This window comes from Bubalus bubalis, chromosome 6 (assembly GCF_019923935.1).
Source record: "Bubalus bubalis isolate 160015118507 breed Murrah chromosome 6, NDDB_SH_1, whole genome shotgun sequence".
Classification (NCBI taxonomy): Eukaryota; Metazoa; Chordata; class Mammalia; order Artiodactyla; family Bovidae; genus Bubalus; species Bubalus bubalis.
In genome coordinates, this window is record NC_059162.1 from 57,039,112 (window position 1) to 57,055,014 (window position 15,903).

At 34.3% G+C, this 15,903-nt stretch overlaps 1 protein-coding gene across 4 annotated transcripts in view; it reads right to left on the reverse strand.

The window, feature by feature from the left end:
* Positions 1-15,903, reverse strand: part of SH3GLB1 (SH3 domain containing GRB2 like, endophilin B1) — a 43,796-nt gene that overhangs the window by 17,495 nt on the left and 10,398 nt on the right. The window contains exons 2-7 of one of the 4 annotated variants that reach the window (XM_006080488.3): positions 14,162-14,303; positions 10,995-11,123; positions 8,211-8,344; positions 6,646-6,738; positions 4,084-4,122; positions 2,187-2,210 (exon numbers count right to left, since the gene is read on the reverse strand). In XM_006080488.3, coding sequence (XP_006080550.1) covers positions 2,187-2,210; positions 4,084-4,122; positions 6,646-6,738; positions 8,211-8,344; positions 10,995-11,123; positions 14,162-14,303 — 561 coding nt within the window. Of the gene's footprint in view, positions 1-2,186; positions 2,211-4,035; positions 4,123-6,645; positions 6,739-8,210; positions 8,345-10,994; positions 11,124-14,161; positions 14,304-15,903 lie in introns of all 4 variants that reach the window. The other 3 variants (XM_006080486.3, XM_006080487.3, XM_006080489.3) reach the window with 3 other exon arrangements.

Below are 15,903 nucleotides of genomic sequence, written 5' to 3' on the forward strand. Positions count from 1 at the left end.
TCTACTCAATGGTAATGTTTCTGTACAAGGTGTAAGTAAGCAAGCTAGGTAGCAGATTAAAAGTGACTAGGAAGCTTGAGTCTGAAATGGAAATAATGTTTTAAAGCTAAAAACTACTGAATAAAAAATATAAAATGATCTTAGTAAGGACAAAGAATCAGTCTATGTTTTAACAAAATTTAATTATTTGTGAATAAAGCACCATATTATAAAGCCTAGGAAGTCATTCTTCTGTACAATTTACACTTTATATTTTAGAAAAGGTAAATGACAGGAAGGAAACAAATTGTGTTTCTTGAACAAGTTGCAGTGTATGTTTGGGGTAGCTGCAAACAGTCTAATGTCCCAAACCATCTCTACTTCTGACAAATGTTAATTGATTATAATTAATTGGAGAGGTTGAGGTAAGTGAAATTAGGTTCAGCACAAATAATTTACTTAGGAAGAAAATAATCCATATTAAAAGAGACAGAAAAAGGGTTTAGAGAAAGACAATGAGTCGAGAGTTTTTATTCTGTCCTCCAGAGGATCTCATTCTCCAACAACTTAATTTTGTAATTAGGATAGAGTTCTAGGGAAAAGATCTTCTACTGCTTAGAATTACTGTTACTGGACTAACTGATCTAAAGCATAGCTTGGGTGAGAGAAGCAAGGAGAGTTCTTTTAGGATATAAATTGGATATAGGGCAAGAAATGTGTTGGTTTGTTATATCAGGACTGGGTTAATTATTTTAAGCCAGAAATTCTGGTAAAGCTTCTAAGGCATTTGCTATGAAATCTTGGTCAGTATTATCTACTTTTTATAGGGGCTTAAACCTTAATATATTCCAGAAATATGAAGTTTTAAAATTATACATTTTTAAATTATAAAAATGACAGAAGTGAGAATAATAATATTTTTAGAAATTCATTTTTATGTTATTTTAAACTTTTTAAACATATACCAGCATAATAATGTAAATATTTGTTTCATGAGTTTCTGGATATTATATCAGCCATTTCCCAAATTTGTAGAGACTGCAAGATCAAATCTGCAAAAATTTTTTGATGTACCTGTATGCTAACCAAAGTGGAAGAGACCCTTTCTTGACCAAACTACTTTCTCTTCCACGTTATTCTGTCCTCTTTTCATGCTAGAGGTTCAGGAAGAAGAGATGAGAGGCCAGGGTGTAACCATAACTAAGCTGATGAATGGATTCCATGAAAGGGAGTGAGAGCATGGGCATTAGTCAAGAATTCCACATTGGATTTCCAAGTCATGCTCCATAACCTATGCCTGAAATAAGACTGCATAGTCAGCAATCCTATTAAGTCAGAAAATAAGTTTAAGTTTATAAAACTATTTAATAGTCAGGGGCCCAATTAACACCCGGGCTCTATCCCCAGGACTGTCCTCATCTCAACGTCAGATTCTAAACATGAGAAGTAAATGAAAAATGCTTCTGAAGACCTCAAATAGCACCTGAAATAAATCTGCACGAGTCATAATTTTATTCCTTAAACTAGCGTATTTGCTTTCCTAACCAAGAGATTAGAAATGGTAGCAGAAGTAGAGAGACGGGCAGTAATGGTAATATGGACAGTGTCTAAAAGTGACAGTCTGACAATGAGGGAGGAGACAACATACTTCAAAAACAAAGAATCCAATTGCTTCACAGTACATAAAGCATGTTCATAATAATAAGCCTCACTGTAAGCAAAGTTAAATATATTTTATCCTGTATTTAATTTTTTATGAATATTTTCAACTAGAATGACAGAAAAATTAGCTTTGGAGCTGGAGAAAACAAGCTTCAGTTACCTTGAAAATTCATGTGTGTGACATGATATATTCACTTCTCTGAAGATACATAGTGTTAACTATAATTCACAAAATTATCATATGAATAAACCAAGTATTTATGAACTGTCTTCTGGCAAGGCACTGTAAGGATTACACTTAATATAACAGACACCTGATATTTATCAGAGTGTGTACAAACAACATCTCTGAAGCACTGTTATACTACTCTGTGGAACTACTACTAGCCAAACAGATCTGAGCTTTCCATAATAATTTTCAGATTTTATAAGACATACTAACAAAGACTGTGATTGGCCCCATAGTTGTTGCCCAATATAGATTTACTGAAAGAATGACATTTAAACTCTTGTTTCATAATTCTGTAGCTTAATAATTTACTTACTTTTGTCACTTCCTCTGCCCAAATCTAGCCAGCATTAAAAATTGAGAAAAATATAGAGCATGAAAGAAAGTTGGAATTTAACATTTTCTACAGCTTAGTATAGAAAAATTAAATATTTTAATTCACGTGGCATACTTTTTCCAGAGTCACATTAACAGATTAAACAGTAATAGTTAAATCAATAAAGCTTAATATACTGTGAAAGTATGCCTTCTATGTTTAATAGTATTGATGTTTGAGTCTTATACTAATTCTAAATTAATAACAGGTTTCCAAAACTGGGAATATTTAACGCCTCTCAGTTCTAGTATTCTCATCAGTAAAATGAGACATTTAGAGTATATGATTTCTAATTTCTCATTTAGGTTCAAAATTCTGCAATTTTAGGAAGTTAAAATAAAGCAAGGATAAATGGACACAAAATGTTGATAGAGCCATGAGGGGAGGCAAAATAAACTTGAGATATGATGAACTTAAAGTTACCAGAGTTAAACATATCTTATAAGTAGATGACACAAGTAGTAAAACAAATGCCTAATAAATCAAACAAAGTCTTGATAACTGTTTAGCATGATTTAAAATGACTTATATACTAAAGTACCAATGAGTGAAACAGTCTCATACTTCTCATTTACCTACATATAAATAGGACAATGGAAATAAATGAATGCATTCTCTTGCTATCTAAGGAAAGCCCTAATTTAGCCAGGGCTTCAATAATTGGAGTAGTTTAAAAAACAAATGCATTTTACATATTCTGTATAATAATCTTTTCTATTACATGTTTCCCCCCCTCCTTTTAGTACAGTGCTAATGAAATAAAAGTAGTCAACTGATTTAACAAATAAAAACTGCCAATTATTTACTACTTAACAGTGGATTCCATCTACTTCTATGGCAGTAATACACCCAGGAGTATTATGACAAACACTGTACCTATAAATCTTTACTGGCTAATAACATTTATGAGTTTTGGGACAATGTTTAGATTTTACTAATTTCTATCTTGCTAAAAAATTAAATATGCTTACCACCTCAAAAATTTCCTCAAATCAAGCTCAATAAAATATACAGGATACTATAGAATAATACTCATTACTAATTCAAAGCTATCACATCACTATTCAGCAACTCTCCTAAGTGAATTAACACATGGCTCAGCGGTTAAGAATCTTCCTGCAGTGCAGGAGCTGCAGGAGACATGTGTTTGATCCCTGGGTCAGAAAGATCCCCTGGAGGAGGAAATGGCAACCCACCACTCCAGTGCTCTTGCCTGGAGAATCCCATGGACAGCAGGCTACAGTCCATGGTGTCACAGAGAGTTAGACACGACTGAAGTGACTGAGCTTGCTTGCACAGTCCTCAACACTACAGAAATACCTAAACTACTAGGGTTTGTTTTGGCCTGGAATTACAAAGAAGAAATTAATTCTGTGTTGAGTTTGGGTGAAAATTAAAGTAAACACTGAAGGTACTGTGAAGCAAAGTAAATTTGTATACCTTATACTTTTCTCTAACTCAAGTAAATTTTGTTAATTTTCTTTGTCAATTAATATCTTTGAATATCTATGTCAACATAAAAAATTAACATCTTTTATTGTGTATAAAAGGCAATATATATTTATGTATAAATTCAGACTCTAGAATCTGAATTTGGTGTAGCTGAATTTGTCAACTAGAACACATAATTTCTGTTCTTCAAGTTCCAGTATTACTTCAGCTAGCATTCTCTGTATTTTTTGTTAGACTAATGAATGCACAGCTTCAACTACTTTAGACTTTTACATGTAGATAATAGCAAGAGAAGGCACTTTAGTCAAGATGTAGAAAACACAGTAGGCCAACAAACCTTCAGCCATTTTACATGCAGGAGGTTGAGCATGTAAGAGAAATTTACCATAATGTTATCTCCTTCAAGGCGTGCTGAGTTTAGTTGCTTAAGTGCATAGGTAAGAGACAAAGAACACATTATACCAGTGAAAAAAGTGAAACAAGTTACTTCTGCACAACACACAAACAAGTATTAAGAGCTGATAATAAGATGGTCTTCTACTTAAAAAAAAAATCCAACTAAGTAAATTTTGTTTTCTTTGTCAATTAATATATTTTAATATCTATGTCAATTAACATAAAATTAACAGCTTTAATTGTGTAATAAAAGGCACTATATATTTATGTATAAATTCAGACTCTAAAATCTGAATTTGGTATAGTTGGATTTGGCAATTAGAACACATACTTTCATATTATGATACTTATTCAATTTTTTTCAAAAGATTCAAGTTTTCAAAGATAAAAAAACATGGCTGATGCTTGATTTTAAATTGGAATTATTTGGGGAAGATGCATTACTTTAAAAACTGCCACAATCACCTAAAGTTTTATCAAATTTTCACCTATTTTAGTCCTTCTGTCTGCCCACAATTTCCCTATTCAAAGATCATTCCTATTTTATTAGTGTATGATGCCTTCAACCACGTTCTCTTTCAATCAGCCTCAGCCAGGTCTTGGCATATCCTGAAGAAATATGAAAGGCAAGTCAATCCTTGTATTTTTAAAACTTTAAATTCTAATATGTGTACATTAAAGTTAAGATTATATGATGGTTCTATAAATTCACTTGGTTTTTAGATTAAAGGCACAGACTTCTGTATACAGACTAAGATTAGGTTAATAATGACAGTGCCTTATAACTTAGATGCAGAAGTTATTTGTTTTTGCTCCTCTTTATACTATTTTCAAAGCTGTACTTGTTTTCACTGTAAAATATTCAGGGAGGTTTTTTCTTTTCTGCTCATTGGTGTATTTTTGAGAAATGTCTTTGATATTGCTTTACCATTCTTCAACATGTTAACTAATAAAATAGGTTAGTAAGGTCACAATATTGAATACAGGCATAAATATTTTACTGATAAGGCTAAATCACCAAAAAATTCAATCTACTATGCTAGATTGTAAACTGTGGGCAGCAGAGATTTTGCACCATTTATATACTAACTCCTTCTCAGCAAAGCAACTTGCACAAAATTAGCATTAAGTAAATCTAAAATTTAAAAAAAGGTCACAAGAAACTGGGAAACAAATTTTTTAAAAAGTGCTGATATGCACAGGTCTCAAACCTTACTTACAGAGAAACTAGTTACAAAACAATCTGAGGAAATTTATACAAGGAAGTAAAATCAAAGAAAGTCTGAGGTTAGAGTAACCTCCCCAGCCACCAACTAGGAAGCATGACATGTGTCAAAGAAGGAAAAGAAAAAAAAAAAGGCAAAACAAACTCCTAGTGGTTTCATTTTTTTCTCTATTCTTCAAGTCTTGTCAAAGATAGTTCTCCAGCAGTAGCTAATTAAGAATCTTTAAAGGGCAACTGTCTAGAAGAAAATAATTTATTCTGCTCATATAAACTGCTGGGGTAAATCTCGTAAGACATCATTCTCCAACACCAAGTCACTAGTTTTAAATTTCACTCTAAACCAAGTCTTTTCCAAAACAAGAGAGCCACAACAGACTTCCACCAGCACCTTGGTAATATGCTCCTAAGGCAGGGACTCTTGATGACAGTAGTGGTAGTGAGTTGGGAACAGAAGGCGGTGGGAATGTCACGTCTCTTAACAAAACATATCCCTCTGCTTGTTAAGAATGAACTTGTTAGCTTCATCTAATAAATTCAAACTTGTTTATATTGTGCTCTAATTCAAGTCTGATTAATATCTCTGAACTTTGGAAGAGACGTAAATTATATTAAATTAGAGGCTTTATAAATAAAATCTTTAAAGAAAGTTTTACATATATATCTACTTATATATCTTCACATATATATATATAAAATCACTGAACTACTTTATTTAACATATATCCATTCAGTCCTAAAAGACCACTCTGAGGTTGGTTTTATAAAAATCATACCAGAACTTATTTATCTAAATGGGATTCCTCTCCTTCAAAACAGCCACCTGGGCATCCATGTTGCCACTGTGTGAATGTTTTTGAAACTATTCTTGGTGACAATTCCTTTAGTCAGTTTGAATCACACGTGGAAAGGCAGTCATATCTAATTTTTAAGGTACACATAAGCATTCTCAAACTTGACTCATTCTCATCTTAATTACTATCTATTTTTCTCTTTCAAATATAATAAATCTATCTCCTTATTACCATTGAGGTTATCTGCAAAATATGACACAGCTTTTTAGGAGCTCTTATAATTTCAATTTTTTTTAGCAACAAGTGGATTGCTAAAGTAAGAATACTGACATCTCTTGATATGATTATTGTCACTGATTTAATGTATTAAGTCCTGAAAAGTTTAAAAAATACAAAAATAATATCCTAAAGTCCTATTCTAGTCTTAATGATAGACTGTAGCTTGCATAATATATAAGTGAAATCTTTTACAAGACTTAAAAGTTATTAACCTAAAATGTTTTTTTATTTAAAAACAAAACAAAACAGTACTTACTGATGCTCTAGTTTCCGCAGCTTTTGCTTTTTTTAGTCTTGTTTTTGCAGCATCCAAATCCAGTCTCTTATTTTGTAATAGTTTCCTCTCTTTCTATAAATACAGGAAAGAAAATAAAGCCTAATGATGTTAAAAATCCACTAAGAGCACACACATTTAAAGTACTATTCTCCCCTTTAACAATCATCTGATGAACAAAGATCTATGATTACAAAATTGGCCATTAAGTGACCTTTCAGGTGTCAGACTCCATTTTCTCACTATCTGCAATTTAAAAACGATAGAGACATTCTAGATCTGGGAAAGATGGCAGGTGATGGTAGAAACAAAGGATATTAGTTTTAATATTCTGTGATTTTGCTCTTCGTTGAGGAATGCTTGGCAATATCTTCTTGGTTGTCATAATTTGGGGATGGATGTTACTGGCATCCACTGGGTAGAAGCCAGAGACGCAGCTACATATCTTACAACGTGGTACAGTTCTTACAACAAAGAATTACTCGAACTAAAATGTTAGTAGTGCTCAGCTTGAGAAACTGTTTCAGCCTGTTACAGATAATCTAGCAAGTACCTAAGGTGAAGAAGGTAGAGGCCCTAGCGCAAGGCTCCTTGCAACCCTGTGCTGCAGCACCACAAGCAACTCTGCTACTCCGAAAACAGAATTTCACATTTATTTAGAATGAATCATGAATAAATGTTAGTATGGTATCTTAGAATTCCTCAGGGGAATGTTAAGCTTCTTCATAATATACTAGTTTATAAGAATTTACTGTTTGCTTTGTTAATTCTTAGATTCCACACATCAAATTTCATCCTGTTGACGATATCTTTTCAATCATATTTCATCTTTGTGATTTTTCCTTTGTCTCAGGCCAAACACTTTTTATACACAGATTCACTGTAAACATACTGAGTTTCTATAATAAGAAATATGAAAATTAAGTTTGAAGTAGTATTTACAATAAAAATCTTAGGAAAAAATATTCACCTAGGACACTACTCTCCATCATTTAAAACACAACTTAAACTAAAAAAATAATAGACTAATAGATTAGGTTTGGGAAGTGATTTCTTTTTTCTTATATTTAAGAAATAAAACACACCTGTGTTAAAAGAAGATAATAGACTTCTAGGGATACAAAAAGACAGGAAGTCTAATAGCCAGAAATATAGCTTCTAGTCATTATGATTCTGGCTCCCAGTTTAAATGTATGGCTATACTATGACAATAATTTGTGCCACATTTTAATAATCATTCCAGGAATTTCTATATAGATTTCAGTGCTGATAATGAACAAAACTGGATGTAAAGACATCTCAATAACACTACAGGGACATAGAAGTGGAGTCTGTATCATTAATAATCCTCTATTTTGGTTAGTTTTGTATTCTGTTGGATTATACATCTTGCTGGATTATTTCGTTCTTCTGATTATTTAATTCTTCTAATCTGCTATATCTACAAAGTCATTAAGAGTGCAACTGCTCATTAAAAACTACAAGTTTTTACCTGTAAGTATATACCTAAATTGTTTTACTAAAAAAATGAACATTTTCCAACTCACAGCAATTGTTTTGTAATCGCCTTCTATAAAGTTTCTTAACGGAGTGAGAAAATTTAAGGCTGAAGTTTGAATCAGCTCTCTGTCTGCTGTTCCAATTCGTTTTTGTGTTTCTCCACATTTAATAAGGGCGTTACCTGCAATGGAAAAGAAGTTTTTTTTTTTTTTTTTTTAAAAACACTGTCTGGTAATGTCAGAAAATCATGTTAAGATAAATCAGCTATTTGATCTGCCTTAAAGTTAGTTGTTACTTGTTTATTTAAGTAAAAATCAAATAAAATTAACTGTAGGTAAGATAGTTTTGGGCTTCCCAGGTGATGCAGTGGTAAAGCATCCACCTGCCAGTACAGGAGATGTAAGAGATGCATGTTCAAACTCTGGGTCAGGCAGATCCACTGGAGTAGGAAATGGCAACCTGCTCCACGATTCTTGCCTGGAAAATTCCATGGACAGAAGGAGTCTGGTGGGCTACAGTTCATGGGGTCACAAAGAGTCAGACATGACTGAGCGACTGAACACACACACACATAAAAGGTAGTTTTATTTTGAAAGTAAATTTAAGATTATAAATATGTAAGTGAAAATGACAAAGATAAATTCTTTATCATATCATAGTTAATTGTACTAACTCTACCATCAAGACAAAAGAGGACAGATACACTTAAAAATATTTATGGTCATAGCTCAAATAGTACAGATATGCTTATAAAAGTATAATTCTTAAAATATGTTAATAAGTAGACCAGGTAAAAATTCTTCTGTTCCTATATTTATGTACTTATTTCAAGTGTCTACAAATAATAGTATACATTTGTATCTTAAGTTAAAAAAATCTGTTCAGCAGCACACAATGCCTAGTATTTAAATAGGACAAAGTCAGTGGAAAATAGCGAAAAAGAGAACCTCAAGCTTGGTTCTAACTGGAAGTAGGACTAATCTACCTCTAATAAGCTTTAGTTCTGTGGATCTTAATTCCTTTATGTTCGGATGACATTAGATCTAATTTGTAAGGAAGGTAATAATATAACATGCAGTTAAGAGCTCAATTTCTGGATACAGATCTACATTTGAATTACTAGCTCCGTGTGATCATAGATGAACTATGTAACCTCTCTAAGATTCAGTTTCCTTGTTCTTACACAGAGATAACAAAATTTACAAGTAGGATTTAAGTGAGGATTTACTAAAATAATATTTATACAGTGCTTAGCCCAATTCCTGTAGTATTCAATTGCTGCTGCTGCTGCTGCTAAGTCGCTTCAGTCGTGTCTGACTCTGTGCAACCCCATAGACGGCAGCCCATCAGGCTCCCCTGTCCCTGGGATTCTCCAGGCAAGAACACTGGAATGGGTTGCCATTTCCTTCTCCAATGCATGAAAGTGAAAAGTGAAAGTGAAGTCACTCAGTTGTGTCCGACTCTTCGAGACACCATGGACTGCAGCCTACCAGGCTCCTCCACCCATGGGATTTTCCAGGCAAGAGTACTGGAGTGGGGTGCCATTGCCTTCTCCGTTTCAATTGCTAGCTATTATTAACTACTAATAAATAGATTCACAAAGCCCAATTCCAATAATCAGGGTACATTCAATGGAATTATTAGAGGTATAAACAGGTTAAGCAGGTTAAAAAGGAAAAAAATTTAGAAGGCTTTTGAATATTTTTGCTCTACTAGACCTTCAGCTTGGTGATGGAAACAGCTGGGTCATTCATGTACCTTTATGACCCCTGCACCCAACTGAGTTTGGCATAAGGCGGCAATTAACAAATCTGATCAATATATACATTTTTCCTGAAATTTACAGTTAAAATTTAGAAGCAAAACTATAGAAATTTAAAGCATTTTCAGACTTCTGAAAGAACTGTATTTTGAAGAACACAGTGTAAAAAAGTTTCAAAGTTGTAGATCTAAAAGCTAGTTAATGGATTACCAGCATTCATTACTCAGGTCCTTCTGACATAAGGACTACTGAAACTAAGTAGTTTAGTCATTTAGTCTCAGAATTTATGTGCTATTATAAATCAGCTGGCTTTCCCAGGAGGTGCTAGCGGTAAAGAACCTGTCTACCAATGCAGGAGACATGAGACAGGTTCGATTCCTGAGTCAGGAAGATCCCCTGGAGGTGAGCTTGGCAGCCCACTGGGGTATTCTCATCTGGAGAATTCTATGGACAGAGGAGTCTGGTGGGCTATAGTCTACAGGGTCGCACAGAGTCAGGTATGACTGAAGTGACTCAGCACACATGCATGCATAAATCAGGACTATATATGTAGAAAATCACTTAATTTACCTATCATTTCACAATCCAAATAAAGACCAATTTCTCGCAGAAGTCTTAACAAGCATTCAGAGAGAACCACTGTTAACATTTTTGTGGTATTGACATTACTTGTGTAATAAAAGCACTAGTTCAAACACTTAGTTTGTGCCATGCACATTATAGAAATAAGTCCTCAGGAAAGCTTTAAAAAGAAAAATCAACTCGAGGAGACACAAACAGAAACTGCAATGTATCTCAAGAAGTATAACAAAGGAGTTGTAAGATTCAATGGGAATACCTATTTAGACCTAAAAAGATAATGTGAATTCTCAGAATATATGCTTAAACATATTAAGTCATACTGTATATATTTGGTGGTTATGTTTATCACTTCATCTAAAATTTTAACACAAAATATTTGAAGTTAAAACTGATTCTACTAATACTAGGTAAATGTTAATGATGTCTCTAAGTAAGTAAAGATCTAAAAGTAAAGATATCTCTTAGCAGACATTTGCCTTTCACTTACCATATGCTGTTCCAGGGCCAAACTCAGTCCCTGCATCAATCATATATTGTCCCAAAAGTTCTGGGTTGTTTATACGACTTGGAGCTTTTCTATCCAGTTTCTCGTAAACAAATTCTTCTATCCTGGCATCTAGAAAAAAAGTTTAAATTACCAAATGATTTCAAAAAGCTATTTGAAAGACTGTTGTTCCCCTGCTAGCCATTTATCACTTTGTAAAATAAATAAGAAATTAGTATGCTTTCAAGTACGTATCTTAATATATACTTTTTCATTTGCATGTTAGAATATTATACAACTCTAAGAAACTTACATTTTAAAAATATGATAAAACATTTTGGCACAAAAACATTTTAAAATGAAGTGCGTTTCCCTGGTAGTTCAGACAGTAAAGAATCTGCTTACAATGCAGTAAACCTGGGTTCAATTCCTAGGTCAGGAAGATCCCCTGAAGGAAATGGCAACCCACTCCAGTATTCTTGCCTGGACAATCCCATGGATAGAGAAGCCTGGCGGGCTATAATCCACAGGGTTGCAGAGAGTCAAACATGACTGAGTGACTAACACTTTCATTTTTCAAGACTATTATAAATATGGGATTTTAAGTTTCAGAAAGGGTTGGTGCTCACTTCATATCTAGTGAAGCTGCCTTAGACCCATTCATATAGTATGTAACTTTTACTTTTTGAATATGTGTTTACAATTTTAAAATCAGGGATTTCCAACTATAAAAATATAGATATAAGGTACCTAGAGAAATTGACGAGTTGTATACTTCTGCCACTGTTACTGTGCTTTAGTTTGCTTATATGCTCAATTTCCCTCTTAGAGGTTAAATATTGGGAGTTTAAGGAGTGGAATAGTCCAGACTTGGAATAGTCTACAGAGATCAGCAATATGATTTTTTGACTTAATTTTATTTAATTATGTTTAAAGTATATAAATATCTGAGCATGTATTCATTCAAAAGATTTTATCATTAAAAATAAGTTTAAAACACAAAAGATTAAGAGCAGTAATAGGAGTTATCATAAATGAAAAGGAAAAAAATTATTAAAATTGAGTAAACTCTTGGTTATCATATTGAAGAAATTCATATTTACATTGCTACCAACAGTGAGATATTTCAGAGACAAATAAGAAAAAAGTAAAAGTTTCCAGAAAAAAATGCTTAAATATAAATTAAAATTATGATCCCAAAAGAAGATAAACAGGTTCCTTCTAAGCACCTCACATAATTCAGTGCACACAGTGCACTGAAAATTTCAAAAATAAGTTGAACCAGTAACAGAAACACTTCAGAAGTTGGCAAAAGTGTTCATTTTAATACACAAAATACGCTGTTGGAACAATGCTTGGATTTGTGGTAGACTCTGGTGCAGCATCAGAAGAGTTTTTAAGTAAGAATTTAAAAACCTTTAAATTAGTTAAAACCAAAATAAGTCAGTTGAAAACAAAACCCCTTAGAAAATGTTAACTAAATCTCAGAATTTCATTTTCTGACTGTGAGTGATTCGTATCTTTGCCACCTGTTTACCCACTTGGTCAAAAGTTTAAAGCCGAATCCCATGTTGATTTCATTCAGTTAAAAAAAAAAAACTGGTGTATTTTAAATAAATATTTCATTTAGGGCATCAAAAAGTCCTAATAAAATCTTAACAAGAAATGCAGGCAATTCCACTATAATGCAATGTACACTTCTGAAAAAATCCTAGGTTCTGGAAAATCATACACTAAAAATAACAGGGCTTACAGGAAAAAGATTCGGTCTAACCACTTAAAATCTGTGTAACTTTGTAATGAGAGCACAAAATAAAACACAAAAACAACTGTTAGTAAACACTGAAATAAAATTATGTGAGCTACAGTAATTCTTTCTACTGACATCCTTTCCAACACTGTTGGTGACATTATTTGCCAACCACAAAAACATGCTGTAGGAGAGACTATATATTGGAGGAACTATGGCTAGAGCAAAAAACAAGAAGAAAAATGTATACTGCTTTCTTTTGTTTTTTTTTTTTAGGTGCCATGGAGCCTGGTGGGCTGCCGTCTATGGGGTCACACAGAGTTGGACACGACTGACGCAACTTAGCAGCAGCAGCCTTAAATGAGGAAGATATAACACACAGTGTCTAAAGACAAAAGGCCTCAAAGAGTAAAAGGACTATTTTAAAGTCACCACAATTTAATTAAAATGGCACAGTATTAATATTTAGTATAGTGCTTGGGCTTCCCCAGTGGCTCCGCTTTATAGAATCCACCTGCAATGCAGGAGATGTGAGTTCATTCCCTCGGTCTGGAAGATGTCCCGGAGAGGGAGATGGCAATCCACTCCAGTATACTTGCAGGGAAATTCCATGGATAGAGGAGCCTAGTGGGCAGTCCATGGAGTCGCAAAGAGTCTGAGCAATATAGTGCTTGAGGTTTATATAACAGCAAAAAGTTTAAAGCTTGGAGGTAGTATCTGAAAGAAAGTTTATGGCATTTCACGACATGGTCACAATAACACTGGGGAAAGGGAAAAGGAAAGCAGGAACTGTTGCTGTTGATTTTGTCCTTTAGTTTTGATCTGTAAAGCTCCCTGTCAATACACCTGGTTCTAGTTCAAGTTCTACTTTTAATTAGTTATGCTACATTGAACAAAATGCTAACTTGTGAGTTTCAATTAAAACAATCATTGTGCATCTTATTTGCCAGGTTATTGAGTTAGGTGCTCTGAAAAGTCTTATGGAGATGTCTGAAAATCAAATGGAGTAATCTGTGTAAAAACATAAAACTTAAACATTAATAGTTGGTAACTGCTTAAGTTTCGATGTAATTTTCCCTTAATTATATAGGGGCAGTTCTCCCCTGGATGAGGAAGGAAGATTATCTCACAGGCTTTCATAACTCTTAAAATTCCAAAGCTGCTGCCTGAAATTTCAATAGGATTCTCCAAAGGCCTTAAAAACGTTCTCTCTCAATTTCTTAGAGGATACCCAATGAAGTGTTTATCACCTTCTTTACCAAAAACATACATACAAAATAACATAGACCTCAAAGCCATAACCGGAAAATGTTTTCCAATAGCCATTAAAACTTCTTAAAAAACACATTAAAAAACCTATTAACAGTATCTTTTAATAAGATTAGTCAATAATGTAGACAAAAGGTAAAAAGTTTCTTACTTGGATTTGGCTGCAATAACACTTCAGTTTGTTTCATTATTTTTTCTGTCCATATTTTGGTACATTCAGCTTTGCTAAGGAGGTTCTCTAAGTGAGCATCCAATTCTGTCTTCTCTGCCTGGCCAAGCTTTTCTTCTGTGAACTGTTATTGATTGTATAATAAAAAAAATTAAATATACCCCAAATACACTTTAGGAATCTATATCAGTAATTAAAAAGAAAACTCAAATCCAAACAATCCTGGACATACAAATAATTGTTCTTAAACTGTTGCATATGAAGGCTGTTTTTTGCCCCTCTGGTAATATATCCATACCTCTTAGGATATGATAACCCTAAGGCACTTAGGATAATCATATCTCATAGTTAATACATATCCTCAGTTCTGCTAAAATGTATGGTGTGAATGACAGAAAATTTGCCATACTATTTTGTATATAAATAAAGTACATAAATATTTTTTACATATAAAGGTAGGATAACCAATTGTAATGAGTAAACAGTTTTGAGCCAGCTGGATCTGAATTCAAATCCTGCTGCTGCTGCTGCTGCTAAGTCACTTCAGTCGTGTCCGACTCTGTGCAACCCCATAGACAGCAGACCACCAGGCTCCACCATCCCTGGGATTCTCCAGGCAAGAACACTGGAGTGGGTTACCATTTCCTTCTCCAATGCGTGAAAGTGAAAAATGAAAGTGAAGTTGCTCAGTCGTGTCCGACTCTTCGCAACCCCATGGACTGCAGCCTACCAGGCTCCTCCATCCATGGGATTTTTCAGGCAAGAGTGCTGAAGTGGGGTGCCATCAAATCCTGACTGTACTGCTAACTATGTGACCTAAGCAAGCTTTTGAATATTTTTTTCCTCAGGTATCTTTCATTATAAAAGAGGCACAATACATATCTTAAAGTGCTTTAAGAATTTAAGTAAGGGTATGTACGTACATCACTTTGTTCAGTGCCTGGTAATTATTATTTTGAATTTAAAAAGGGCTATTATGACACCACCCTTATGGCAGAAAGTGAAGAGGAACTAAAAAGCCTCTTGATGAAAGTGAAAGTGGAGAGTGAAAGAAACTTGGCTTAAAGCTCAACATTCAGAAAACAAAGATCATGGCATCAGGTCCCATCACTTCATGGGAAATAGATGGGAAAACAGTGGAAACAGTGTCAGACTTTATTTTTCTGGGCTCCAAAATCACTGCAGATGGTGACTGCAGACATGAAATTAAAAGACGCTTCCTCCTTGGAAGGAAAGTTATGACCAACCTAGACAGCATATTCAAAAGCAGAGACATTACTTTGCCAACAAAGGTCCATCTAGTCAAGGCTATGGTTTTTCCTGTGGTCATGTATGGATGTGAGAGTTGGACTGTGAAGAAGGCTGAGCGCCGAAGAATTGATGCTTTTCAACTGTGGTGTTGGAGAAGACTCTTGAGAGTCCCTTGGACTGCAAGGAGATCCAACCAGTCCATTCTGAAGGAGATCAGCCCTGGGATTTCTTTGGAAGGAATGATGCTGAAGCTGAAACTCCAGTACTTTGGCCACCGCATGCGAAGAGTTGACTCATTGGAAAAGACTCTGATGCTGGGAGGGATTGGGGGCAGGAGGAGAAGGGGACGACAGAGGATGAGATGGCTGGATGGCATCACTGACTCGATGGACGTGAGTCTGAGTGAACTCCGGGAGTTGGTGATGGACAGGGAGGCCTGGCATGCTGCGATTCATGGGGTTGCAAAGAGTTGG